Genomic DNA, 27,900 nt, shown 5'->3' with positions numbered 1-27,900 from the left:
CTGCTTGCTGTGCCGGGCAGGAGAGGGAAAGGAGGGTGCACTGATGTCAGGGTGCCCCCTTTCACACCTTGTATCTTATCCCCACTGAGTGGGGCCTGAGATGGAGAGAGTTTTCTGGCTGCTTTCGGGAGTTGTGCAGTGCCAGGCAGAGGTGAGCCTGCCTTAGACCCATTGCACCACCACCCAGGAGCCACCTGAGGTAAAAGGTGCCCAACTAGAGCCTGTATCCCGAAATGCTATTCCAGTCCTGCACCCCCTCCTATGCCCAAAACCAAATGCCTTAGCCCAAGACCAGAACCTGCTCTCCCAATCCTCTGCACCACCCTGGTGAAAGGGGGGAGAGAGGGTGGATGAAGTGAGCAGGGGCACGAAGGAGATAGGGCAAGGGTATTGGGTTTGAGAAAGATTGCACTTAAAGTGAGAAAAAAAGTGATCTCTCGCTGAAAAAGACTGGTGACCACTGAAGTAGACAATATGAGGAACCTGGGCTCATGTTCTAATTTACAATCGGTCTTTCAATGATATGCCTTTCAGGGTCAGTGCAACAAAACGTAAAGCTGAGGAAGTTTCTCAAGAAGCTGCTGGTGCAGTTAACAAAAACAACTTCATTTTATTATAATAGAAAATACACAGTTTAAATGGAAATGAACAATTTTTTTCCAAAAAGAAAAATCAAACGTTTGTTCAGAAAATTGTCAAAATGGTTGGACCTTTTTTCTCCAAAATGACATTTCATAAAATGGACATGATTTCACAGCATACTGAGAGTTTGACAGTATGTTCCGTGATAAAAAATGGCTCCAAAGATGTTTTTCCAACCTGCTAGAACATCTAGTATTCCTATGATAATTGAAGAAATTTGATGGAAAAAATAAAACGGGCATATATTTGGGACCAATCCTTACATAGGACATGGATTAGAACACTGATGCAGTGCTTGGTGCCAGAGCTCTACACAGGAAGATAAGCTTGCTAACCTGAGTTGAGGGTCTCCCTGTGCTAAGCTAGATAATCGCCATTAGAATCCTGGGCTCACAGGTACAGAGACTTGCAAGTCTTAATAAAGTTACTGCTGGAGGGAGTATTTCTCTCCTTCAAAATGAGATGAGCTGGTACTTTAAAACAGTCCTGTTGAGGACATTGGGATCAAGGTTTGATTCTTGCCCTCCAACTGGAACAAAAGAAAACGAACACATGAGCATTCTCCAATGAGCTATATAGTTCAGACTGGAAGAAGAGAAGCATACAGCTGAATTAGACTCAACAAAGAGACATCTGGATAGTCCTGAGAATACATCTGAGGCAAACAAGTATATGGGATTTCTTCCTTAGACTGTGATATGGACACCTCAAGTTGTGCTGTGACAAGAAGTCATTGAAAAGGAACTGAAAAATTAGTTGAACAAATATCTGAATTACAATAATTGGCTTCCTTCTCTGGAAAGCATAAAGCCAACATTATAGGCTGTAAACCCGAACAGCTGATTGAATTTGCAAGAGATACTAGAAGTGCTTGGAAAATGAAGTCTAATATTCATTTCCCAAGAATACCTAAGCCATGTTTAAAGTGAACAAAAACAGGGCATAGAACAGCTCCTGTTGAGGGACAATCAGGGCTGATACCGCTGATAATCACCGTTCCAAGTGCATAGGAAGAGGAAAAATAACAAAAAAAATCAACAAAAGAATTTCAAAAGAATTTTAAGTAGATTCAAAGAGCCTGCTGCCAAAGCACCATACATTCCACATGTATATTTAAAAGAGACACATTAGGAAGGATTGTTGGACCCAACTTTATTGCTATAGTGTCCATATCAAGTATGCCATGCCACCGTACGCTACATGTGGGATCTCCAGTGACTATTTCAAAGACATTCTATTTGAATCACTTTCAGTCTTTCCTGTGTGGTACATTAATGTATGGTAGATTAAAAGCCACAGTTTCCTGCTTACCCTTCATTCCCACATTCTTTTATTAGAACTGAGAAATGTGCTTCCAGATGACACAAACACAGCACAAAAGATGTGTAAAGAGTTTATCATTATGAACAGTTTGCCAAGACTTTTACATTAATACTTACAAATAATAAATGCATTCCAAAATTATAGATGCTGATTTGCTAACCAAAAAATGAGTTAAATTAGGCACAAATATTCTATCATTCGCTTGACCATTTCTATTTATAAATTCTTATTTTTTCAGAGGAACCTACTTACAGATCTCTTTACTAAACTTTTTCTCCATAGAAAATGCATAGCACTAACGACATTCCAAATGAATTGTTTTAATGGAAAACCAGCTAATTTGAGAGGTTTCCATTTTTCTCCCATGGAAGCACACTGTGTATGTGCACACATCTGGTGGCAGGTGCTTCTGCAGAAGTTGCACAGTCTCAGAAAACCAATCCAGATGAAAGAATTTAGTGTCCAGAACAATGTTAATTGGCAAAACTTTATTGACTCCTGATCTGTGTATTCATTGATCTGCAAATGGCTTGAAACCAGGGGTTTTAGATCTGAAAATAAAAAATACAATAAAAAACTTTCATATTGACCTTAATACTATCATTAACTGAGATCTTAATGATCTTTACATTAAATTAACAAGATGTTATTGTGGAAATGTCTCTTCATTCAAAGAGCAAATACTTGAGGTCAAGTAAAAACAGTATTCTGTGACTTGCTAAATGGCTCTTCCTAAAATTAGATACACTGGTGGTGTTATATCATGCCTATCATTACAATATGAATGTATAATATCGACTACTTTGCTAGAGAGCTCAAAACATTTAAATGGCTTCTTACATAACACAATTCCCTCCCAATTAAAATAGTTGATTCCCAGCTGTTTACTAGTCTTTCTCTTGATGCCAAGAGGAGGATAAGAAATGCCTTTATTTACCACTATGAATGGTAGCTTGTCTAACAATTAGTGCTGGATGACTCAGTTTATGCCATGAAGAGATTACATGCTTATGGTAGCTCAGTTATTGCTTCCCTTAATGAAGCTTGCATTCCATATGGTAACAATATTTTGTTCATTCATTTAGACAAATTCCCTAATTTTTTTGGATTCAAGAGATATTACCTGACCAGCTCAAATAACAATATTGTATAAACCCAAGACAACAGCTAAATTCCACTTATTTACACTGGACCTGATCAAAATAAGTAACTGAAAATACATCCTTGGTTCACTATGATATGATGGGGCATGCAATCGGTGGGAAATAGAGAAAGGCATTAGGGAGGAACAAATAATGGCTTAAGAACAAGCAAAGCTTGTTTTCTCCAATTATGTTACTCTGGTCCCAAGATTAGCTCTTTAAGATAAGAAGAGGTCAGAGCATCTCTTTTCTCCTGTGAGAGAATGAAGGAAAGTATTCAGTTTGGGGAACGGATGGAGCTAGAGGACCAACTTCCATGAAGGGTAAATTCAGGGAAAAGTGGACAGTTGGCTATTTGTGCAGTAAAGAGAGAGGTATGAACTACTTCTGAAGCTGGCTGAGCTGTGCTGGAGAAAGCTTTTTGTCACTTTTGTGACAAATGGCAAAGCATACAGGGAAGAGAAGAGCCAGAGGCCCTTGAGATGTAGAATCTTCTCCCTCTGACAGCAGTTAAATGAAAGACACATGAGGAAGACAGTCGTTTGAATACAATCTGGAGGCTGGGTGGGGGGGACTTGTGGGTGGACACAGAAAGGATCACCTTCTTTGATAACTGTTTGATCTCAAGCAACTGCTAAAATGTAGATACTCATGAAATCTGGTATTTTAGGGGACTGTCTTAGTTTGTCCTTTTTGTCTATCGTAGTCTGGTAAACACATTGGCTTTAATAAATCCCTCTTTACTAAATATCTTTTGCCCTACATTTCTGAGGTTGAGAAGGTCCTCTTGATGTTCCACTGGGGTTATGTCACAAATGATTGTCAACGAGGGATAGCTCTGGGTGATTGGAGACAAGACAACAGAAATGACAGAGGGTACAAGAAATTAGGGAGATACTGGATTCTTCCCAGAAGAACTAGTTCTAGAGGAGAAAAGGAAGATTCTCAACACTGGTCTAGAGGTGAATGCCCAAATTCACCCCCACTCTTGGACCAGAAATGGAATGGGGATTGCTCAGAAAATATATTTCCCTAATACAACAGGTATCCACTGCTGTTCTAAGTATCCTCATCCAGCATATCTTGAATTGGTAGAAGAAAGGATTGAGATTTGGGGACAGCAGTGAAAATATTCCTAGGTTTGGCTAGATCTACTAGAGTCCTGGGCAGTACGTCTATACAGCAAAATTATTTCAAAATAACTTAGTCCACGTCTACACAGCAGGCTGTTATTACGAAATAATGTCAAAATACTGTCACGCTGGAGGACTTCTTACTTCGACTCCTGTAACCCTCATTGTACAAGGAGTAAGGGAAGTCAGAGGAAGAGTGCTCTGTTTTGAAATAAGTGCTGTGTAGATGCTCCCAATTTCAAAATAAGCAATTTTGAAATAAGCTACACAATTGATGTAGCTCAATTTGCGTAGCTTATTTCAAGGTAAGCCCTGCTATGTAGACACACCCTTAAAGAAAAGAACTATACTAGACATCCCCCACTCCTCCAGGTCTAGGGATACAGCAGCATCAGGCTCCAGATAAAGCCTCCAAATAGAAGAACAGTTTGAAAGGCAAAGGGAATGCACTGAGAGGGTGGTAGGAAGAAAGATAAAAACTATCTCAGAAAAAAAAAATGTGCAGATATTTTCACCAGGTTTGAGTGCAGGGCGCTATCATGTGAACGGATTCAAGGCGGTGTTTAGCTAGTATCCCAAATGGCAGCAAAGACCTTAGAAGGCCATGAGCATGTATTTAATGAATAATCACACAGAGGAGAAAATAGATGTCTTGTGAAGATGATACATTAGTGAAGAAACAGTACAAATAGTTTTGGGCAATCTGAGCATGCCAACAGGCAAAACACCCACTGACTCCCTGGTGTATCCTGCAGTCTTAGCAAGGATTTGGGCCCAATTGTGGAACAAAATCAGAATTCCCAACATGGTGACTAGAGAACATTTCCTAACTGTACTGGGGAAATATGTTGGGATGTGAATGTGAGGATGACTATTAAAAATAGTGCTAAAGTGGCAAGTCTGCTGGAAATGTATTTAGAGTACCACATTTTGTTGTCACCTGCTTAGAGTCCATCTGAAACTTGAGGCACCAAGAGTGATGAGAATATGGGACTGGAATTGTCTAAAGCCTTGTTTCTTAAACTGTGTTCCGCGGAACACTGGTGTTCCACGGAGAACTCACTGGTACGCTGCGACCATTTGAGGAAAAATAACGGCCACTAGAGCCGCTGAGATGCAGAGGGTGGTGTGAAGGGTGGAAAAGGTGAGTGAGTGGTGACAAAGAGGTGACACGGCTGGAAATGAGGCGGGGCTACCTGTGTTCCTCCTCCAGTGCTTCCACATGAAGGGCAGAAGAGGCCAGCGAGTGATGATGTGGCAGGAAATGAGGCAGAGCTACCCGTGTTCCTCCTCACATGCTTCTGTGCCTGGGAAAGCTCTGCGCCTCAGTTGCGCCCCTTGCCAGAGGGGAGGAGCATTGCAGGGCCAGCAGCAGGGCCAGCTCTGATTGGCTGTCTCCGCTGCTGGTCTGGGGATTCTGCCTGCTAGGGGAGATAATAGATGCCCGATAGCCGCCACCCCAGCCAGGTCTTTGCACCGCTGCCTTTAGCCCTCTCTTGTTACCCTGGACAGCTGAGGGGGGCCAGATACAATGTTCCTTCTTTGTTGGACAACTTTTTTTTTTATTTAATGGATGGAGATTGACAGATTATGTTTCGGATAGTTAGATTAAAAAAGATGTTCCACTTTTCAAAAGATAATTAAAAAAATACTTAAATTATTGGGCATTGAGCGAATATTGTCATTGTCAATAAACGTCTTGTCTGGTGTTCAAGGAGCAAGGGGGGGTGTTGTTTTGTTGGTGGGTTTTTTTTTCTCGCTCAACCAAAAACTCTTGGTGTTCCTCATTAAAAAAAATATTGTTTGGTGTTCCTCGGTCTTAAAAAGTTTAAGAAACGCTGATGTAAACAGTCCACGAATAAAAATAAATAAATTGTGTATATGGGGACTGGAGAATATTCCCTACTATAAGGTGCTACTTAGTATATATACAAACGTGAGCATTATATATTATGTAGCATTTATATCCTGGTGCCAAGCCTCCCATATGACTTAGCATGAGACTTGTGTGACAAGAAAGGAAGGGTGCCCTTATTGAATTAAACCAGAATATTTTGTGGAAATTGGAAAAGACCTGTAAAAGTGGGATGCAATAGAAGGCAGCAAAGCATAAAGGAAAAAGAAATTTAGACCGCAAATGGAAGGGTAGCTGGAATGGCAGGTTTATGGACTGTATGGCTCTGGCAAACCAGATGCAAGCTCCTGCCAAGCCCCAATGTTTCTACTGAATGTTGAGAAATACATAGTTGGAATTAGTCTGGCTCACCTGTTGGTATTGAAAAATAGGTATTACAGTTTATAAAAAATATACTTAGTGTTTAGCTTCTATTGCATAGTTATCAATTGCTGCAGATATTAATCTCACTTATAACATCTTTGCCCTGTATTGTAAGATATTTGAACATTCACATTGTAAACTTTCATAACTGTGTAAATCAGATAGAAAGAGACCTGAATTAGTGTGAAATGCTGGCTTTCAATGAAAGTGTTAGGACCTGCCTAACATAAAAGGCCCATCAATACTAGACAAACTACAGCGGGTCATCAGAGACTTTTTATTGCTTTTCTCTTCTCCTCATGAAGAGCAGACACATAAGTGAATCCCTTCCATCAGCTAAACTTGCAACTCAAAGCAGAATGAAGGGAAAAGGAATAAAAATTCCTAACAAGAAGCAGCTAGTTCTGTGCTGCTTGGACATTGAAGGGGAAGGTTTTCAAGAGATCCCCAGTGTTCATCCTGGGTTAGTGCTAAGGAAAATTTAAAGCTTGACTACTACACAAATTTATTTTACAATTTGTTTCAAAATCTGGCCTGATGCCAGAAAGTAATCTCTGGTATGAAAAGGCACCATTTATCTCTTATGCTGTTAAAAGTAACTGAGGTACATTCTTTTCAAATAGGTGAAAATATATCTGATTAAGTTTTAAAGGCATTATAATTGATCAAAGGTTTGGTTTTATATCTTAAATTATGCAACAACTATATTGGAAAATACATGTCAGCAGGACAAAACCAACCAGTCATCCACAACCAGCAGATTTTAAAAAGTTGAGCAGATTTTGAGAGGAATTTCATAAAAGTTTATTAATGCCTTGGTGCTCGGCTGACTTCTGCGCTGCTTAGCCAGGCTGCCGCGTGGGAGCAAGTGGCACAAGTGGCCATTTGGAACGTGGTTTGCACAGCTTACTACCGCGTGGCAGCCCAGCTGAGCAGTGCAGAAGTGCTAGGGCGGGAGGTGAAGGGCGTGACAGATGCTCCAGGCCCCACCCAGCGTTATTTATTCCACGATTTATCTTAGAACCCCCTGATGATGGTCCGCAGAACCCAGTTGGGAAACACTGTCCTAAGGCTACGTCTACATTTCTCATTCTTGCACAAGATATGCAAATGAGGTGCCGCAATATTCACTGCTGCACCTCATTTGCATACCTAACGAGCTGCTATTTTTGCCCAATGGACTTTTGCACAAGAAGGAGCAATTGACACTCTCCCACCACCAAGCCAATCGAGACTTGGGGACAGGGTAGCACATGAAGTTTCATCTCCCCACCAAGGGTGCAAGGAGGATTTTAAAACAGCTGGCGATTCTTTCTAGCTCCTGTGTGCCCTTGGCAGGGTAGAGAGGTAGGAGCATGAGAGATTTTGCATGTTCCCCTACCCCCGTTTAGCCTGGGGGTGGGAGGAGTATGTGAGGTCTCCCGCTGTGGCACCTAAAGAGAAGCTGCCAGATGTTTTAAATCAGCTGGTGATTCTGTCCAGGCACAGGGTTGGGGGGGGGAAGACTTCACATGCTCCTCCCACCACCAAGACCAATCAGGGCCTGCCAGGGAGTCATGATAAGTCCCTGGCCCTGCCCATTCTGGGGTGGCCCAGGGCTACTTCAGAAATGTATGAAGTGGCCCCCTTGTAAAAATGATTGCCCCGCCCTGCACTAAGGGGACATTGACCAGTATGAAAGCGCCTCTTTCCCTTTCTACCTGTCCCTCTGGGGGAAAGGAGTCGCTGGTCCCTCGAGGATGTGACCTGTTGCCTGGGCTTTGATTTCTTTTCTCGAGAGAGGTGAGGGGCTGCGCTCTCCCAGCCTAGGGCATGCACGCCCCTTATCTCATTTTAGCTAGGCGTTGCAGGGAACTCCCTGCTCTTCTCTGCCGAGGGGAAGAAGGCTGAAGGCTGGATTCCTAGCCCTCCTCGTGCACCTGGGGCACTTTCCTCGCCCACAAGCCGGGTTCACGAGGGGCTGGGCTGGGAGGAACTCCCCGGTGTGGAGGCTTTGGGGCGCTTCACGCACAGCCCAGGGCTCCGGCGCAGAATCCTCCTCCGCTTGTGCCTCGCTCCGCAGCCTGCTCCCTGCGTCCGGCTGCTCGCCCGGTGCCGGCTCAGAGCCGCGCTGGGCCGGAACCGTTCTGGGCAGCAGGAGCCGGGCGTGGCTACGAGCCGTCGAGCGGGAGAGGAGCTTGATCGCTCGCACGACTTTTTATTTCAAAAAGCAGCTGACAAGCAAACTCAGCCGTCGCCCTCAGCCAACAGGGTGGGGGGGGGGGGGTGTCACGCTGCAATCAGTGCCTTTAATTGCATGCCATTTATTTCCGTCTTGCCATGGCGGTGGCTGTAGCGCACCTCCTCCCGCTGCTGCTTTGCTTTTAGCTAGTTCTCCCCTACTTCTTCCTCCCCCCCCCCTTTTTTTGTCTCTGCTCCACCACCAGTCATCAGGACAAGTTGCTAAGGAAACGGCTGCATGGCAACCGGCTCGGAGCCTGGGGGCCGTCTGCTGCTGCTGAGCCTGACGCTGCTGCCGCAACTGCTGATTCCTCTGCTCTCAGTCTCCCGCGCGCTTCCCTCCTCGCTAGATGGTGTGCGAGCCACCCGAGACTAGACGCACTCCGGACTCGGCCAAAAGGAACCAGGCGAGGCAGCGCTCTGCCAGTGCCTTCGCTGCCTGGCTGGAGGGAAGAGGACACGCGCGCACCCGGCGCTGGGGACTGAGAGGAACTGGGAGCTGAGCGAGCAGCCCTGAGCAGGGATGGACATGATGCTGTTGGTGCAGGGTGCTTGTTGCTCAAACCAGTGGCTGGCTGCTGTGCTCCTCAGCCTGTGCTGCTTGTTGCCCTCCTGCCTCCCAGCCGGACAGAGTATGGACTTCCCTGGGGCGGCTGTGGACAACCTGGTGGTCAGAAAAGGGGACACGGCTGTGCTTAGGTAGGAAAAACCAGCCTCCTATTTACTTCTCTGGGCAAGTGAGTGAGAGCGCGTTTGGCAAAGCCATTTCCGAGCTACCGCAGGCATTTGTGGATGCGTGTTCGGCAGCTGCCTCAAAGAGGTTTGCGTCTCACGCGGGGCATTAGAAAGAGGGACGTTTTGTAACACGCTCCGGGTTGTTGTTGTTGTTGTTTTTTTATTAAACCATCTCCAAGTCCAAGCAGCCCTGGTCAGAGGCCAATGTGAGGTCCGGGAGAGGTGGTACCAGTTGGAAACTAGTGCTCAGTCATTCATGCCAACTCTTCCCATTGAGGAGGGCCAGTCCCTCTGCTGCTAGGAAAGTGCATTTCTCATGGTCCCGTTTATCCCTTTCCAGAGTCATCCCAGACCAAGGTAGTTAAGTGGAATTAAAAGGCGTGTCCCTATGCTCGCCCAGAATCCCAGTTTCTAGATATAAGAGCAGTTCTTAAGTGGTCTCCCTCTGCTACTCGTGTATTCTTCTACTCTGCCAAGTTTGGGAAGTTTTTTTTTTTTAATTCCTCTGGAATAAGTTTTGCTGCTGCTTCGTAAGGCTCGTTTCTCTCACTCTTTCCTGAGACTCCGAAAGCTGTAAATGGCTCATCGGAGACTGCTATAGCCCAGTTACTTCCCTAAAACGAAGCAACTGCCGAAGGAGATGTTGGCAGCTCGTTCTGGTTTTTTTTAAGTGTAAATTGATACTCAGCAGCGTACAGATCTCAGCAATTCTTCATCACTTCCCCCCTCAAATGTTCGAAACACGTTATTCAGAGAATTGCTGTATTCTCATTCACTGTGCAAGTCTGTCTGAGAGTTGTGTGGTGTAAAATACATTTTCAGATGTTTCTTTAAATATTAAAATCGGGCGTCTTTGTCTAATGACCAATGAACCAGTGCATCTGTAGTTTAATTCTATGGGTGTGGTATGCAGTCCTATGAGGAAACTCTTAATAAATCCTGATAATCTGTGATGGAAATAATTTCCTATTTTAAATAGTTAGATTTTAACCAAACCTAACCTGACTCAAGAGCCAGTCTGTGCTCTTGAATTCAAAAATCCAAGCCTAGTTAATTCATGGTTTGAGACAACTATAGACAGCAAACACTTTATTACACAGAATTTCTAAGACTTCTTTCACTAAGTATTAGATGGATGCAAATAATACATATCTGCCTCTTGAATAGTAAGTTTGCAAATTCCTAGTGTTAGATAAAAATTCTATATGATGGTTTTGATGTCTGCTATAGAATCAGTAATTCAAATATCTCTTGCCAGTATATTGCTCAGTTGTAAAGAGGCATTAAAGCTTGCACAGGATTATAAGTGTGTATACCCTGACTTTAGCTTTTTTTATTTCCTAATGGTTAAAATGAAAAAAACATCCTGCTAGTTCTAGTTCTATGCTGTAAAGAGATCACATGCTTATGGTAACTCAGTTATTGCATCCCTTAATGAAGCTTGCATTCCATATGGTAACAATATTTGTTTCCAGTCCAGCTGGCTGGTGCAAAATTTGTTTACCAGTGGTAGAGCACTGTACCTAATATATCTGAATCCTATTTGAATCAAGTTAATTAATCTTCAGTTTAAAACTGCAAAAATTCGAATATAACTTCCATACATTTTACTTTGCTGTGATACTTTGTGGTAATTAATCATTTTCTTGGTACTTTAGATTTTATAAGAATAGAGTGAATATTGTGCTTTGTAAATCTAGACTTTAATCTGCAATAATTTTAAACTACAAACTATTTGGCTATAGGCCACTTTCTTTTCATTTGCAAGTAGCTGATTTAGGCTTCCAGATTAAAAAGTGATTTAGCCAGATACAATTTTCATGGATTTCACAATTTTTCTTTTGAAAAATATTGCATATGATATTTTTCCTGATTGTTTGGCATTTTTTAAGCCAGGCCAGTTTACTTTCCTTGAGTGTTCTAATGATGTTTCTGTTCAGAAAAAAATCAGAGTCTATGCAGTGCCATTGACAGATCATGAATTCTGAAACCATGAATTCACTTGCTTTGGTTTCTCTGTTTTTGTAGACATATTTTAGACTTTGCAACCTTTTAAGTAAAACTCTGAAAATAAAGATAGGAAAAGAGGGCGGGGGGGGGGGGGGAGGGAAGGGGAGGGGGAGAGAGAGAGAGAGAGTTGAGAAGTTGCAGTTCTTAGCTCTGGATAGAACTCAAATATTGAGTGCCATGGGTTATCCTGGAAAAAAAAATCTTACATTCAAAATAAAAAGTAATACAAATATTCTTGTGACTCTAAGGGTTATCTGTTGGTGGCTTACAGTTAGAGTGTAGCACTACAGTATATTAAACTCTGTGAGGCCTAAAATTATGAGTTCACAACTCAGTACCTATGCATCTGGGTGGATTACATAAATGAAATTGGAGTTTTAAGGTCAAACAATCATTTTTATCTCATAAGTGAAAGAATATCTGTTTTGTTAGAGAATACTATTAAAAATGGACTACACATCACTACTTACCAGGAGAACTAAGAAGCCAAAAGAAAATTTGGTCTGAAATAAAATAGGGTATTCATATTCTTTCTATCTAAATATATAACATTCTTTCTTCCCTTTCGACATACATGACTTATTTATGAATCCATATTTTCAGTTTTCACATCTTTCATAGATTTTTTTTGTGCTGAATTGAAGTTTACTGTATTTCAAGTTATTTCAGGGGACAATACACAGTCCCTAAGGGAGTTCATTTTCCAAAGGGGGTACATAGAGCTATTTCATAAGACTTTTGATACAGAACTTTTTTTTGCTCCTTAAATATTCCCCAGAGAATACTCGTATCTTAAATATGCTTGAAACTTTTAAATTAACGAAAATAAGGATTTGTTTTTTATTAGGTCTTAGCACTGGCAACAGAGTATTGCTTTCTATAGTCCAATGAGATCAATGAAGTGATTAATTTGGGAATAAAAAAGAATCTTTTCCTTCCAGCTCCCCCAGACCACTGTATTTAGATTTTTCATGAAAATGTATACTGCCGTGCTCAAAGGTAGCCATATAAGTAATTCCAAATTGGTACTACACATCTTTTCTTTCTGTAGTGGAGCTTTGTTGGTATGGCCATTGCTGTATGGTATGTTTGTGTGTTGGCTCCTCACTTACGCCCCGCTATATAGACTCACCCTATCTCAAAATAAGCTACTCAAATTGAACTATGTCAGTTGCATAGCTTATTTTGAAATTGAAATTGGGAGCATCTACACAACACTTATTTCGAAATAGAGCACTCTTCCTCTGACTTCCCTTACTCCTCATAGAGTAAAGTTTACAGGAGTCAGAGTAAGAAGTTCTCCAGATTGACAGTATTTCAACATTATTTCAAAATAACTAGCACTATTGCAAAATAGTTCGAAATAATGTTGCTGTGTAGATGTGCCCATTGGCTACGTCTAGACTACAAGCCTCTTTCAAAAGAGAGCGTCTAGACTGCAACCACTTCTTTCAAGCTTCCCAGGCAGTCTGAATGCTCTCTTTCAAAAAAGCCCTGTTTGCATTCAAGAACGCCTTTTTTCGAAAGAGCACTTTCAAAAAAAGGCGTTCTTCCTCATAAAATGAGGTTTACCATGGTTGAAAAAAGCCGCGTTCTTTCAATTTAATTTTGAAAGAACGCAGTGGCAGTCTAGACGCAGAGGAAGTTTTTTCAAAAAAGGCCACCTTTTTCGAAAAAACCCTGTAGTCTTGACACACCCTTAGTGTTAGACTGCTCTCTGATTGTGTCTGCATTAGTTATTCTCTACTTTGCAAAAGTGGGCTCTCCAGGGAGTTACCTCCATACTGTGCATGTTAAAATCAGAAAGCTGATAATGAATGTGTTTAAAACACACAGTATGAGTGCAGGTGTCAAGCACAAAAAGCCTTTTAAAGGACCTAGGCTCTACATGTCACTCTCCTTTCTTTGAGTCAGCATTTCACTATGTGATGAAAAAGATTATGCTAATTCACTTAATTTACAGGTGTCTTGATTATTTGAGTTGGAGCATTTTTCAATATGCTTGCTCTGAATACAATCCTGTTCAGGTTTTCAAGATTATAACACTTTAATGCGTCTGTCTGTGCCATTTAACGTACTTGAACAAGACAGCTAGGAACAGATCATGCATACAATTTATGTATGTGCATTTCCATTGAAACAAATGGAGTTGCACCTGTGTAGCCAAGGGCAAAGTATTCCCCCTACCTGTTTTTACAAAGCTATGCTTACGAGTCAAAAATACTATTTACAGTGTCCTACTGAAGTTAGCAGGTGGCATATTTCATGAGATAGGATACTAGTCTCTATGAACTACTCTGAACTTGTCCTGGACCTCCCTGCTTGTAAGTTTCCAACCTAAAAAATTCAAAGTAAGCATTTCAATAGATGAAGAGTTACCACTAAGTTATCAAAAGTAAAATAAAAGGATGAACTTGTTAGTTTACAAGTGCTGAAGCATATTAAAATACAGATTGGTAATATGTTTCTAATGCTGATGGAATGCCATGAAACACAGCATTAAATAAACCTACCACAGGGAGCAATCATAACCCACTACCAGTTCATTACATGCTCTCACAGTCAGGCCTCTTCTATTTTGTGATTCCACTGATTTTAAGATGTCTGAGGTATGGATTATGTATTCTTCTGTTTCTGCAGCACCGAGCACAATATGGCAATGCTCAGTCCTGATTGCATTTTTTGGGGGGTGATGGGAGAAGGGCTTTGAACTTGAGCTTTCTTTCCACCTTCTGCCTGGTCAATGCCCTATCCATTAACCTTAAAGGAATTCTGGGCAGAGTTTCTCTGTCTCGCTGAAGTTGTTCTACTTTGTATAAATAATTATAGATTAAAAGAATTGGGGACTTGAATTTGGGATTCTGGCATCACAAGCAAGTGCACCTACCATCCGCTTATGGAGGTTTTTTTCTCTTCTCTGGCCCAATGTCTAGCTAGAACCTGGGTCTTTTACAATGGGCTGAAAGTTGTAAGGAAGAGACTGCTTTCTCCTTGGAGAAACTAGACCTTTAAAAACACCTAGAAACAAAGTATTTCAGGTCAAACAACCCGAATCATCATAATGTAAGGCTAGAAAGGGCCTCGAGAGGTTACTTTGTCCAACTCTCTTCCCCCCCCCCCCCCCCCCCCCCCAAGATAGAACCAAGAATACCTAGACAATCTGACAGTGTTTGTCAAACCTGTTCTTGAAAGGCTCCAGTGATGGGTATTCTTCAACCTGCCCTGGAAGCCTGTTCTAGTGTGTAAATGTTCTGGAAATTTGCTGGAAAGCTTTTCCTAATAACTGATCTCAATGGCCTTTGCTGCAGATTAAGCTGATTGCTTCTTATCAACGAGCATGGATAACAATTGAGGGATGTCCTCTTTTGAACAGTCATTAATATGTCTGAAGACTTATTGGGTTCCCAGCCCCGCCCCCTACAGTTTTCTTTTCTCAGGACTAAACATATCCATTTTTTTAACATCTCATAGGTCAGATTTTCTGAACCTTTTATCATTTCTGTTCTCTTCTTTACTCTCTCCAATTTGTTCCCATCTCTGGAAGTGTGGGACCCGGAAATGTAGTACTCCAAATGAAGCCTAACCAGTCAGAATAGAGCAAGCCAATTACCTTCTGGATGCTAATAAATTCAGAATATTCTCTATTTGCAACTGCATCACATTGTTGATTCATTCAGTCTGTTATCTGCTATAACTCTTGCCTCTTTTTCAGCAGTACTACTTCTAGTCGGTTTTTCCTATTTTGTAATTGTGCATTTGATTGTTTTTCTTCCTAAGTGTAATACTTTGCACTTGTCTTTATTGAATTTCTTCTTGTCAATTTCAGACCAATTCTTCAGCTTGCCAAGAGCTTTTGTTCATTTGGGTAATATGACTTTTTTGATTAAAAAATCTTAAGAATTGCTTACTCAGAGCAAGTTCCCTTTAACTTCAGTGGGTATCACATCAGAAGCCTAATATCTACATACATAAATTTTGGCTCTCTTTTTTTCCCCCAAGAAATTGGCTGTGATCCTGCAGTCTGTCCCAAACAGGCAGGCCCTTGAACCTAAGAAAAGGCGCACTGGATCACTATTATCCAGTCTAATTGAAAAGGAAGATAATTTTTAAAAATAATATAATAGTATTACTATTCAAATTTCTTAGTATGATGTCATTTACAAAGAAAAGCCAGAGGGCTGAATTCTATCCTGCAATTTGTGTACAATGCTCCCATTGATGAAGTCAACTAGATTTTGAAATAATCACCGAAAGGGTAGAAGTGTTCTCCACAGGACTGAGCATTGCATGAGAGAGAAGTATTATAAAATGTAAATAGCTTAAAGTACTGCAAACAATCAGGATTCTTTTAGAAATGTATGCAAACTGCAGTTATCTGATGACTCATTTAAAGCCACTGTACAAAGAAATAGAAATGTAGCCGTGTTAGTCTGGTGTAGCTGAAACAAAATACAGGACTATGTAGCACTTTAAAGACTAGTCACTCTGAGGAAGTGGGTCTGGCCCACGAAAGCTCATCATCTAATAAACCATCTTGTTAATCTTTAAAGTGCTACATAGTCCTGTACAAAGAGCGGTATAGTTTAGATAGAATATGTCTGCAAGATCTGAAGAACAGATGCAGCAACTTCAGTACACTTATACTTGGGTTAGGAACAAATTAAGGCTAATTTGAGATTACAGTAATGATGGACCTCTGTTCCTCAAACTATCAAATAGCTCTTGCTTATACATTTGTTACTATCAAAGCCTCCCTTTACCAGTCTCCTTGTTGTTATACCTACTTCTTGCCAATAATATTGCTGAGTGAAACTATAGGAACTGCCGGAGGGTGTTGTGTAGTGTTGATAGTTTTGCTGGCTGACTTACTGCTCTGTGATATCACTTCTGGAAGAGTTGGAGAGGATTTTACTCTTATGTGCACCTGACAACAATAGCTTAAGACTGTCCTGATTTTATAGAGACAGTCTTGATATTTGGGGCTTTGTTTTATATAGGTGCTTATTGCTTCTACCACCACTGCAATTTTTCACAGTTGCTGTCTGGTCATTCTGTAGTCTAGTATGCAGCTGGGTTATGTATGTGGCCCTCAATTTTACGTGTCACAGAAAATCTCATACATTTTGGAAAGGAAGATTCCTTAAATTGCCTATCACTGGATGTTGAAAACATAGTTCCATTAAAATATCTACATGTTTGAGTTTGAGTTGCATATTAATCAAAGTCTAGTTGTGTTTATCCTTATCTAGATGACAATATATTTAATCAGACCTGATCTTATTAGCTCATGAATAGAAAGAACAAAAAGGCCCCAAACGCTGTTTCACTCGTGTAGACTTCCCTCAAACCCAGATTTTTACTCCAAGACAACTATTCTGGATTTACACCAATGTGAGTTAGGATAATTTAGCTCCAAATAACTAATTTTCAAACAAGTTTTAAATTGCAATTCAGTTTATCCTTTTTTTTTTAAATTATCTGAAATCTAACCTTGTAATAGCCAAACATATTAGAGCTCTTTATTAGACCCTCATGTCAGGGATTAGAAAAAGTAAACATAATTTGTTCTTCATTTTCTTTAATTCAAGTTTCTAAGTGTATCCTTTTCAATGATTCACTGGATTTTTGTAAGTAATGGGACAATGAAATTTACAAGTCACCCTATTCTACAAAGTAGGTAGAAGTGTTTGCTTTCCTTTGTCAGTTTTCCCACAAATGTATAATGAAATTCATGTTCTTAAATTGTTGGAATACTCTAAAACTTGATATACTTTCCATCCAAGGAATTAAATATACAGTTGTTTCCTAAACAAAGAATTTTTAGTTGCATGCCTCTAGCTTCATTGGTAGGAGCACAAGTGGAAGCTATCACATATATGATGTTTAAGTTGACTTAGGTGTTTGTTCTATATGTTCCATATGTACATAGGAAAATGGTTAAAAATGTCAAATTATTTATAAGGCACACTCTATCAGTGCTAAGGCTGGAGAAGCTGCAACCCTTGGAATTATGGGTCGGAAAAATTCAGGTATGGATGTAGTTGGTAAGCTTTGCTCACTGGACTGCACAACAGTTGGCTGTGGCCACTATACATGGGCAGTCCTTACGGGTATTGCATGGGTTAAGCATTCTTCTGTTTAGATGGAGATTTGTAGAGAAGCTAACTCAAGAGGATGTCAGTTGTGATCTAACCTGGATGCGGAGTCCAGGCTTAACACCTAGCCCAAATCTGTATTGCCTCATTTCAATGTTTGCAATAATAGTGCCTTGTGGCTTTGGGCCAAGCTAATACTGCAGAGAAAAGTTATGTCACAGGACTCCCAGGGTGCATCTACACTGTAGCACTAGCTTGAAATAAGTGACACCATTTGAACTATGCAAATTGTGTAGCTTATTTCGAGCTTATTTCAAGATAGTCTGTCTACACAGTGCCAAATTTTGAAATAGACCAGTATTCTGACAAATCTCTTAGTCCTCATGGAGCGAGGTTTACTGGACATTGGAATAGCAAGCCTGTCATTTCAACTGCATTTTGGAAAAACGGGCATGCTGTGAAGAGGTGGACGCTATTTCAGGATACTGGACATATCCTGAAATAGCACACATTGTTTAGATGCACCTCCAGAGACCAAGGATTATTGAACAGGGAACTGTTTTAATGGCTCCAGATAGTGGGGGAGGGAGCGCACAGTATTATATGTAGTCTAGCTGCTGTTATTACCATTTTTGCTAAAAGGATGGTAAGAAAAGTGGCCTGTAAATCTAATACTGTTCAGCAAAGGAGCACCAATACACACATAGGAGGAAAGCCACTGACACATCCACCATCATTCCAAATACTGAATTCCTAGTAAAGTGAATGAGAGTTTTGATAGTGTAATATGCCTCCGAAGTAACTGGCCCAGCATATTTTAGATGAGAATACAGGCAATACAAGTATGATCAGTAGAGTCCCTTTGCATGTTCACACAACTGAGGTGTATATATTTAAATATTCTAATTTTATCTTTCCTACTTCATTTTGTATTCACATTTATTTATAGGATATTTGCTTGACTTCTGTGCCCCTATTTGGTATCCTTCTACATTTTAGGCTCATGCATTAATCTGCTGTTTGAATCTTTACTCAGATCTTTCAGAAAGCATAAATGCATTTTGTCATATGCAGATCTGTAAAACTAAGTTCACTTAGGCAAGTTTTCCCATTCCAAATCTCTGCCAATTATCAGATGACAACTTTATGGCATCTGAAAATTGTACAAGTAGTTTAACTATTCTTAATTTGCTCAGTAGTTCTTTATTTGATCTATCATAAACGTTTCTAAACTCTGTCACTGCTTAATCAGTTAGACTTGGGTGGTGGAATTCGATCCATTTCAGACATGATGCTTTATATCTGAAGGAAAAGACGACTTTTAAACATTAAATACTCATGCCAATGTGCACAAGAGTTGACTGTAAACTAAACCTTAGAGAACAGGAGATGGAAGATTCAATTCTAGAGATTCAAACTGTCCATCCTGGAAAGGGTTTCCATTATAGGCTACAGAAAAAAGTATTGTATTGTCCTGATGATGCTTTTGCTCCCCAGAGGGATGTCATTCAGTGGATTCATACAATGCATGGATACTTTGGCCCCTTTTTAGCATGCCAACAGTTCAGATGCAGAGATTTTCACAGCTTATTATGTATTTGGCAGAGGTCAAAATTTCCCTCTACAGGGATCCCCTCCACTCCATGATTCTGAGCATTGAAGGAGTGCAAGGGGCAGCCCAGGGTTAGATTCTATATAACCAGATAATTTACAGTATATCTGACCTAGGGCTAGATTTAAGATACATTGGAATGGCTATACTGGATCAGACCAAAGGTCCATCTAGCCCAGTATCCTGTCTTCCCACAGTGGCCAATGCCAGATGCCACAGAGGAAATGAACAGATCAGGGAATCGAGTAATCCCTCTCATGTCACCCGTTCCCAGCCTCTGATAGAGGCTAGAGGCATCCTGGATAGTAGCCATTGATGGACCTAAACTCATAGGCTACGTCTACACAGGCCCCTTCTTCGGAAGGGGCATGCTAATTTTCAAAGTGGGAATAGGGAAATCCGCGGGGAATTTAAATATCCCCCGCGGGATTTAAATAAACATGTCCGCCGCTTTTTTTCCGGCTTGGGGAAAAGCCGGAAAAAAGCATCTAGACTGGCCCGAAGTAGGAATAAGAGATCCTCCGGAATAGGGCTTTATTCCGGAGGATCGGGCCAGTCTAGACGCTTTTTTCCGGCTTTTCCCCAAGCCGGAAAAAAAGCGGCGGACATGTTTATTTAAATCCCGCGGGGGATATTTAAATCCCCCGCGGATTTCCCTATTCCCACTTTGAAAATTAGCATGCCCCTTCCGAAGAAGGGGCCAGTGTAGACGTAGCCTATGAGTTTATGTAGTTCTTTCTTGAGCCCTGGTCTTCACAGCCTCCTCTGGAAAGGAGTGCCACAGGCCATCTGCACTGTGTGAAGAAAAACTTATTTTCATTTGTTTTAAACCTGCTACCTATTAATTTGATTTGGTTCTCATTTATGGGAACAAGTAAATATATTTTCCTTATTCACTTTTTCCACACACGTCATGATTTTATAGACCTCTATCATATCTTCCTTTTCTAAGCTGAAAAGTCCCAGTCTTTTTAATCTCTCTTCATAGGGGACCCGTTCCAAGCCTCTAATAATTTTTGTTGCCCTTTTCTGAACCTTTTCCAATGCCAATATATCTTTTTTGAGATAAGGCAACTACATCTGTATGCAATATTCAAGATGTGGGCCTGCAATGGTTTTATATGGAGGTAATAAGATATCTCCCTCTTATTCTCTATCCCTTTTTTAAAATGATTCCTAACATTGTTTGCTTTTTTAACTGCACATTTAGTGGATGCAACTATGTAGTCAATTACAGTATTTTAATGTTAAGTTAGCCATTCCCTTTCAAAAACAGCATTGTCCACCTTAATAGCTGCACTGACCACCTTCATCAATAATTAAAGCCACTGATTGTTAGCAGCCAAGAGGGGACATGTTGTGGTTCAGTGTTGTCCTTCCATCCTCCAATACCCCAGTGAAAAATAAATGCCATAACTCAAACAGTGAAGACCTTGCACTTGTCCCTTGAGTGATTTGTCTGCAACCACTGAAGTGGAGAGAGTTTGTCCTAGATCTGAAAGATTTTTTTTTTCAGAAAAATACTTTAAAATATATGCACAGCTGGAGGGATTCAAATCAGCAGTCATGTGGAGACTGCCTGAATTAATCAGGATGTTCACAATTGGAGATTCTCTCCTGCATAGCCATCACATAAGATTAGAAAAAAAGCTATGGTGTAATTTGCCAGATTCATGTAGAGACCTCTGCCAATGGCAGTCTTGACATTCCTCTTGCCTAATCTGTAAACCAAAAGATGGCATGAAAAGATGAGGTTGGCAAACAGAATGTTCTTGGCAAGACTAGAAAAATTGCTGTAATGCAGGCTTGTACTAAACTGTTAATGGTGACCTGTTAAAAGGGTTTAGCAGTTCTTCATAGTTCTATTAAAAACTCTCTTGATTTTATCAGCCTTTGAAAATAACTGGCAAGAGAAACCCACCTTCAAACCACAGGAAAGAACTCACCACAGAGCAAAATTTTCATTCCCCTCAACCAAAACACCAACTCAAGAAAGTGGCCAGCTGAGTGAGCTGATCTTATAAGCTCCTGATACAATCACACACCAGTTCTCTGCCTGCTAATCAGTGCAGAACCCTGGGTAGCTGTCACTTTAAGAATCAGTCCAGCAGAATAATATTTCCTCATCCTCCTGCCAAAAGTTTAATTTCCTCCCAAAATTTACAATAGAGTCCTCAGTACAGACCAGGTTAATTGAGGTAACTGGATTTACACGAGGAGGTATATGTAAAATATCATTCGTAATATGGTCTTGCCTTAACACATGTCACTCATTTATGGCACATGGAGGTAAAAATACATGTGAGGCAGTTTAATTTGAGAGAGCCTACAAATCCAAACAGGAGTAGTGGTCATTTTCAGTTGTTAAACTGGTAGAGAGAGAGAGAAATTGTTATGATAGTGAACATTGCCCATTAATAAGTTCTGTGTGCACACCACAGCAAATAAGATAGTTTGGGTTTAATTGTTAATGAAGCTGTTCCATTTTAAACTCCTATATATTTAGCTTGGAGAGGCAAATTTTGGAGATATGTAGATATGGCATCATGATTGGGTGAAGTTTGGTTTTCTGAAGCTGCAAAACTGATTTAGAAATAAAAGGATAATATGTTCATGTTCTGCTTTGAAAGAAAAACAGTCAAATCTCTTTTAAGAAGATTTTCCCTTGGCAACAGTACATGATCTGATGGTCAAACAGGCAACTAGCTCTCATTAGTCATGCATAATTAAAACAGAGTATCCAACTGTTAGTAGTAACAGTTTTGTCTAGGAAAAATCTAACAACATCTCTTGCAGAAATTGCCAATAGTTTTGTTATGCAGATACAAAATAAATAATTTGTGTATTCATGGTATTTTGAGATTTTTCAATATTTGATTAACTAAATTTACAGGAATGAGAACTGTCAGATTTAGTATAACATCTGATGCAGTAGTAAAATTTACATAAAGTAATCTTGTTATAGTCAACAATATGCAGAATAACTTAGTCCCTTGAGAGCATATCCATGTCATACATAATCTGCTTTACTATTGTCTTCACTGATCTTTTACTATCTGCACGCACATATTTTATTGTTTAAACTATTGTCAAAGTAGAAGTACTTTATACAGAGGGCCAACAGATTTGTCGGGCCCCTGGATAAGGTGGTGGGGCGGAGGAGTCCAGCTCCGTGCTCCTGGAAGGAGTGGGGCCTCAGGTAAAAATGGTGGAGTTAGGGCAGTCAACCCTGTCTGGAGCATGCCGCGTCTCCCCCAGCCCTCAGAGCCACTCGGAGCATGCCATGGGGTACCTGCGAAACAATTTAAAATCCCCAGAGCCTTGTTCTTTTTTAACTTCTTGGGAATAATCTTTCATTTTGTCATGTCATGTTCTAAAGTACAGTCTGGACATGAGCCTTGATTCTCATGATGTTTACTTCTTTAGAAAACAGTCCTACTACCTTGAAAAAGCTAGTTTCTGACTGCATCATCTTTGTGAGCATGATGCAGCAGAGTGTGCAGAAATGGAAGGAGTCTTTGTTATAGAGCGCTGGAGAAAGTGAATAGGAGGCACAGGAAAGGGCTGAGAGAGAAACTGGCCAACTGAGGGAGTCATTCTTTCAGGATAGCTGTGGAAAACTAGTTTCTTATTTTTGTAAGGGTTGGGATGTCTGCAGGCCTGCAATACTATGGACCTGGCAGAAAAGATGTCAGGTAGATTCCTTGACCATAATATTGCAGGACTGCAGATATCCCATCCCTACAAATAAGAAACATACATGTTTTGTGGCAGGGACAGGACCTAAGGGTATGTCTACACTACCACCCTAGTTCGAACTAGGGTGGTTAATGTAGTCATTCGAAGTTGCAAATGAAGCCCGGGATTTAAATATCCCGGGCTTCATTTGCATCTTGCCGGGCGCCACCATTTTTAAATCCCCGTTAGTGCGGACTCCGTGCCTGCGGCTACACGCGGCATGGAGTAGGTAGTTCGAATTAGGCTTTCTAATTCGAGGTGTAATGGTAGGCTTTCTAATTGGTAGGCTTTCTAATTCGAACTACCTACTCCGTGCCGTGTGACAGTGCTTGGAATTCTTCCATCTCAAGTGCAGGACTCTGCACTTGTCCTTGTTGCACCTCATCAGATTTCTTTTGGCCCAATCCTCCAATTTGTCTAGGTCACTATGGACCCTACCCTCCAACGTATCTACCTCTTCCTCTAGCTTAGTGTCATCCGCAAACTTGCTGAAGGTGCAATCCATTCCCTCATCCAAGTCATTAATAAAGATGTTGAACAAAACCGTCCCAAGAATCGATTCCTGGGGTATTCCGCTTGAAACCGACTGCCAGTAAAACAGCGAGCCGTTGATTGCTACTTGTTGAGTCTGACAATCTAGCCAGCCTTCCAGCCATCTTAAAGTCCATTTATCCAATCCATACTTCCTTAATTTGCTGGCAAGAATACTGTGGGAGACTGTATCAAAAGCTGCCTCGTCCACTTAAGGGCCCCTCACTCTTTGGACTCCCATGCCCTCCCTGACTTCCCTCTGGGCTCTCAATCTGTCTGCTTGATACTTGATTGACAGGAAAATTCCTCCTTGTTTAATGTTCACTATAATGTCTAACATTTGAAGTATTAATTTCTGCAATAACCTTAAACTTTTAAAGAAATATCAGTTGTGCTATTCTGCAGTTTGTCATTTGAACTATTGAAATATTGCAAATGTAGCTGTATTTATGGATGAGGGCATTGACTGTAGGTTGAACCTCTAGTACAGCACTCTTGGGACTTGATTGGTGCCAAACCAGAGAATTTGCTGAACCATTAGAGGTCAATATTGTCTAGCAGTATTACCAATACTTACACTACTTACTGGGCTCTTAAAAGATATTTAAGGGTAATTTAGAGCTAAATAACAGCACAGAACACTGAGCGCTAGGACTTGTAGCAGTAAACAAACTTTATGGAAACTTGGCCATGCTCATAATAAGTAGACATTTGACTAACAAAAATCATGCCAGACCATGGATATTGCTGGAACAGAAAGTGCCAGACTAGAGAGGTTCAAACTCTCTTAGACTGCACTAGTTAATGATTAATTTGAAGACTGCACTACTTAATTATTCAGTCTCCTGAGGGGTATAGCATTAGAAATATTAGTAATATTAAAAGGCACTAGGAAAACATAGAAAATTCCTTTAACAACAAATTCTCTAAACAGATAAACAGCCTTTCAAATAAAAACTGCTAGATAGGACTAAATGAACATTTTTCTAGGACCAGTATCACTCACATCTCCTGCTGAGGGACTCTAAGGTGTCAATCATACTGGTAATCCTTATCAATATCATTCTTTCATCTCCCTTTGGGTTTTTTCCCTCCATCCAAAATGTGATGCCAACACATGTTATTTTGGGTCATGATTATACCCACTAAGAGTATGTCTAGACTACATGCCTCTGTCGCCAGAGGCATGTAGATTAGGCTACCAGGCATAGGAAAATGAAGCAGCGATTTAAATAATCGCTGCTTCATTTAAATTTACATGGCTGCCACGCTGAGCCGATCAGCTGTTTGTCGGCTCAGCGCGGTAGTCTGGACGTGCAGGTGTCGACATCAAAGGCATTTATCGACCACCCAGGTATGCCTCCAATTTGTCTAGGGGACGGGGAGCAGAGCAGAGCAAAGCCGCGGAGCACGCGGCCAGCAGACAGCCCAGACACGTCTGGGCTGTCCGCTGCCCGCGTGTTCCGCCGCTTTGCTCCCCGTCCCTCTGGTCTGCAGACCAGGGGGATGCGGAGCAAAGCAGAGCAGAGACACGGAGCCTGAGGGCAGCAGGATAGCCACGGCGCGTCTGGGCTGTCCCGCTGTCCCCGTGCTCCGCGGCTTTGCTCCGGACGCCTGTGGTACAGCAGCTGGGGCGCTGCCGGTTGGTCCCGTAGCACCGCTCTGGGTGCCACTGGACCAACCCAGCAGCACCCCAGCTGCTCTGCCCCAGGTGTCCCCAAGTCAGCCGCTGCTGAAACTGACCAGTGGCTGACTACAGGAAGCCCCTGCCCAGGGCTTCCTGGAATCAGCTGCTGATCAGTTTCAGCAGCAGCTGACTAGGGGATGCCTGGGGTTCTTAAGTTGAATCTGTATGTAAGTCGGAACTGGCCTCCAGATTCAGCCGCTGTTGAAACTGATCAGTTTCAGCAGCGGCTGAATCTGGACGCCAGTTCCGACTTACATACAGATTCAACTTAAGAACAAACCTACAGTCCCTATCTTGTACGTAACCCGGGGACTGCCTGTATTCTCATTGCACTGACAGCTACGTAAACAAATTCCCATGGTAAGCTGCAGTTACTATAGAGTTTCTTGTGATGTTACAATTAGGAGTCTTGTGGTCGACATGAGCATATTGTGGCATATTTTCTTGGACATCAGCCATTTGCACTTTCTTTCCTGTAATCTTGTAACTTAACTGGTTCAGGGTTTTTCCTAGGTCACATACTTATGTCAACCCTCTTGAGGTCTAGTATAGCTAAGCTGAAATCTTACAGGCTTCAGGCTGTGGGCCTTGAATTACAGATTTACTTTGCTAAAGTGTATAGACCTAATTCACACTCATCACTTATAAATGTTTATCAACCTTTATACTACTATGATCCGATTCTACTTAAACCTATCCATCATGCATTGATTATATTTAACCACAAACATAAATCCTCAGTTAAATGAAATAACTGGCTACACAAAATATTTGGTCTCCTACTGTACTTTGGCTTTTACTTCCTTGAATAATGAAGCATGAAAGCCATGCCACAGCAGAGAAAATTCAAATAATATAAACAGCTTTAGACAATCACTGTTAAGTTGATGGTTCTTCATCTAGTCATCTGACATGACTTTAGTTAATTTTACAATATCCCTCTGGATAATGGTCAATGTTATAAAATGACTATACATGAGCTCTAATAGGAATAATTTGGAGACATTTAGGAAATACTAGAGAGATCAACGAAGTGCTTTTATAACTCAGAACTCTTTTCATGTTTTCATATTTCTTTGTTAAATTTGGTGAAATACCAATGTCACTTCAGGGTTTGGAAGTACAAAATAATTATTTTTAGAATTAAAATGGTGGTTTTATGCTAACACTGTTACGGTAATTTTATGTAGAAGTTGATAACTTCTGCAAAGAGCTACGTTAAAATACTTTTCTGACTTGAATGAACTGACATGCATCATCAGTTGCATCTTCAATGCATATTCTGGAAAGTCACTTGTCATTTTTGAACAGCATCTGCACTTTGTCGGGGAAGGTAATTCTGGTAGCAGTAGCTTCTTTGTGATGGTGATGGCTTGCTTGTGGCAATGTGAAAGAATCACAGAAGATGTCACTTTCTATTAATACTGAACAAGGAACATCATTAGGATAAACGAAGCAGTAATCTCCCTATTCCTACTCCCTTCTTCTCTTTCCGTTTACTATAGGGATTTCCCTAGAATCTTCCCTCCACTTGCCTGGCTTCCTATCCTGTTTTAAAGAGGGGATACACATACCCGACGGCCTTGTCTGTATAAGAAAAGTTACATTGGTTTTAAAATCAATCCAGTTGAACAAGTGCAAACCACACTTACATTGGACTAATGCTTGCTTAATTAGTTTCTGTCAGTAAATTGGTCAACGAGGGTATGGCTACACTACAGCATTATTTTGAAATAGCTTATTTCAAAATAACACGTCTAGACACAAAATGCATTTCAAAATAGCATTTTTCTATTTCGAAATAGTGCATCCAGACTGGATGCTGAATCGCATTTAAGGCTGGCCGGAACTAGTTCTGGCAGGGCATCAGGTCAGGAGTTACCTTGTGTGGCTGCTGCCTGAGGCTATCTGAGACTTGTGCTTAAAGGGATCCCCCTGGACAGCCAGTTGTAAGGTTTCCCTGCTTGCTTGCCTACCTCGCTGAGGGAAGGCAAAGCATTTTTTTCTCTGCGTGCTCTGGTTGGCCTCACTCAGGACACCATAGCACTCTGCAGCATGGAGCCGGAGCTGCCCCTAGGCACTCTGGTGCTTCTCCTGGACGTGTTGCTGCGAGCCTGGCAGCACATTCTGCAGGTAGTAACAGTCTCCCTGGTGTGCCCCACTGGGGGCTTGTGCCTCATTCCTCCCTCACATCCTTCCACTTACCCCTCCCTAACCCCCCTTCCTGCTGTACAATAAAAGACACGTGTTCATTACAACAAAGCCTCTTTATTGAACAAAACTGGGGTGAGGGGAGAATGAAACTGAGGTGAGACTGGGAAAGAAGGTGGGAGAGGAGAGGGGAAACGTGGCAGGAGGGAGCTGACAGGGAGGTATGGAGAGGAAGGGGTTGGGGGTCTCGCTGGCCTAACTGTCTCCCAGAACCATGGATGCGGGAGCCTCAGTGTCCCTGGGGGTGTGGGGAGGAAGAAGCAGCATAGGGAGAAGGAGTGGGAAGAGGAGCAGCAGCAGGGGCTAGAGTAGCAGGAGGCAGCAAACTCTGCCCTAGGGTTGATGACTGCCTGGGGGGCACAAACCATCCTGCCCCCCAGGATGCAGTCCATGGTATCAAAATAGAGGTGGGGGTCTGGGTCTGCCCCTGGTTGGGAGCTGCTCCCTGTGGCCGTGGCATATACTTGCTGCAGCTCCTTTATTTTCATGCGAACCTGCTCCAGGCTTCGCATGTGGCCTTTGGTGGCCAGGCTGACAGCCATC

The 27,900-nt window shown here is 41.5% G+C and overlaps 1 protein-coding gene across 2 annotated transcripts in view; it reads left to right on the top strand.

Moving 5' to 3' along the window:
• The first annotated feature begins 8,111 nt into the window (after positions 1-8,111).
• The window catches only part of NEGR1 (neuronal growth regulator 1), a 692,522-nt gene continuing 672,733 nt past the window's right edge, over positions 8,112-27,900 (top strand). The window contains exons 1-2 of one of the 2 annotated variants that reach the window (XM_006121060.5): positions 8,112-8,300; positions 8,945-9,437. In XM_006121060.5, coding sequence (XP_006121122.1) covers positions 9,262-9,437 — 176 coding nt within the window. In that variant the 5' untranslated portion in view covers positions 8,112-8,300; positions 8,945-9,261. The remainder of the gene's footprint in view (positions 8,301-8,944; positions 9,438-27,900) is intronic. The other variant, XM_006121061.5, reaches the window with a different exon arrangement.

This window comes from Pelodiscus sinensis, chromosome 9 (assembly GCF_052426305.1).
Source record: "Pelodiscus sinensis isolate ZL-2025 chromosome 9, ASM5242630v1, whole genome shotgun sequence".
Taxonomy (NCBI): Eukaryota; Metazoa; Chordata; order Testudines; family Trionychidae; genus Pelodiscus; species Pelodiscus sinensis.
This window is presented reverse-complemented; position numbering and strand designations above follow the sequence as displayed.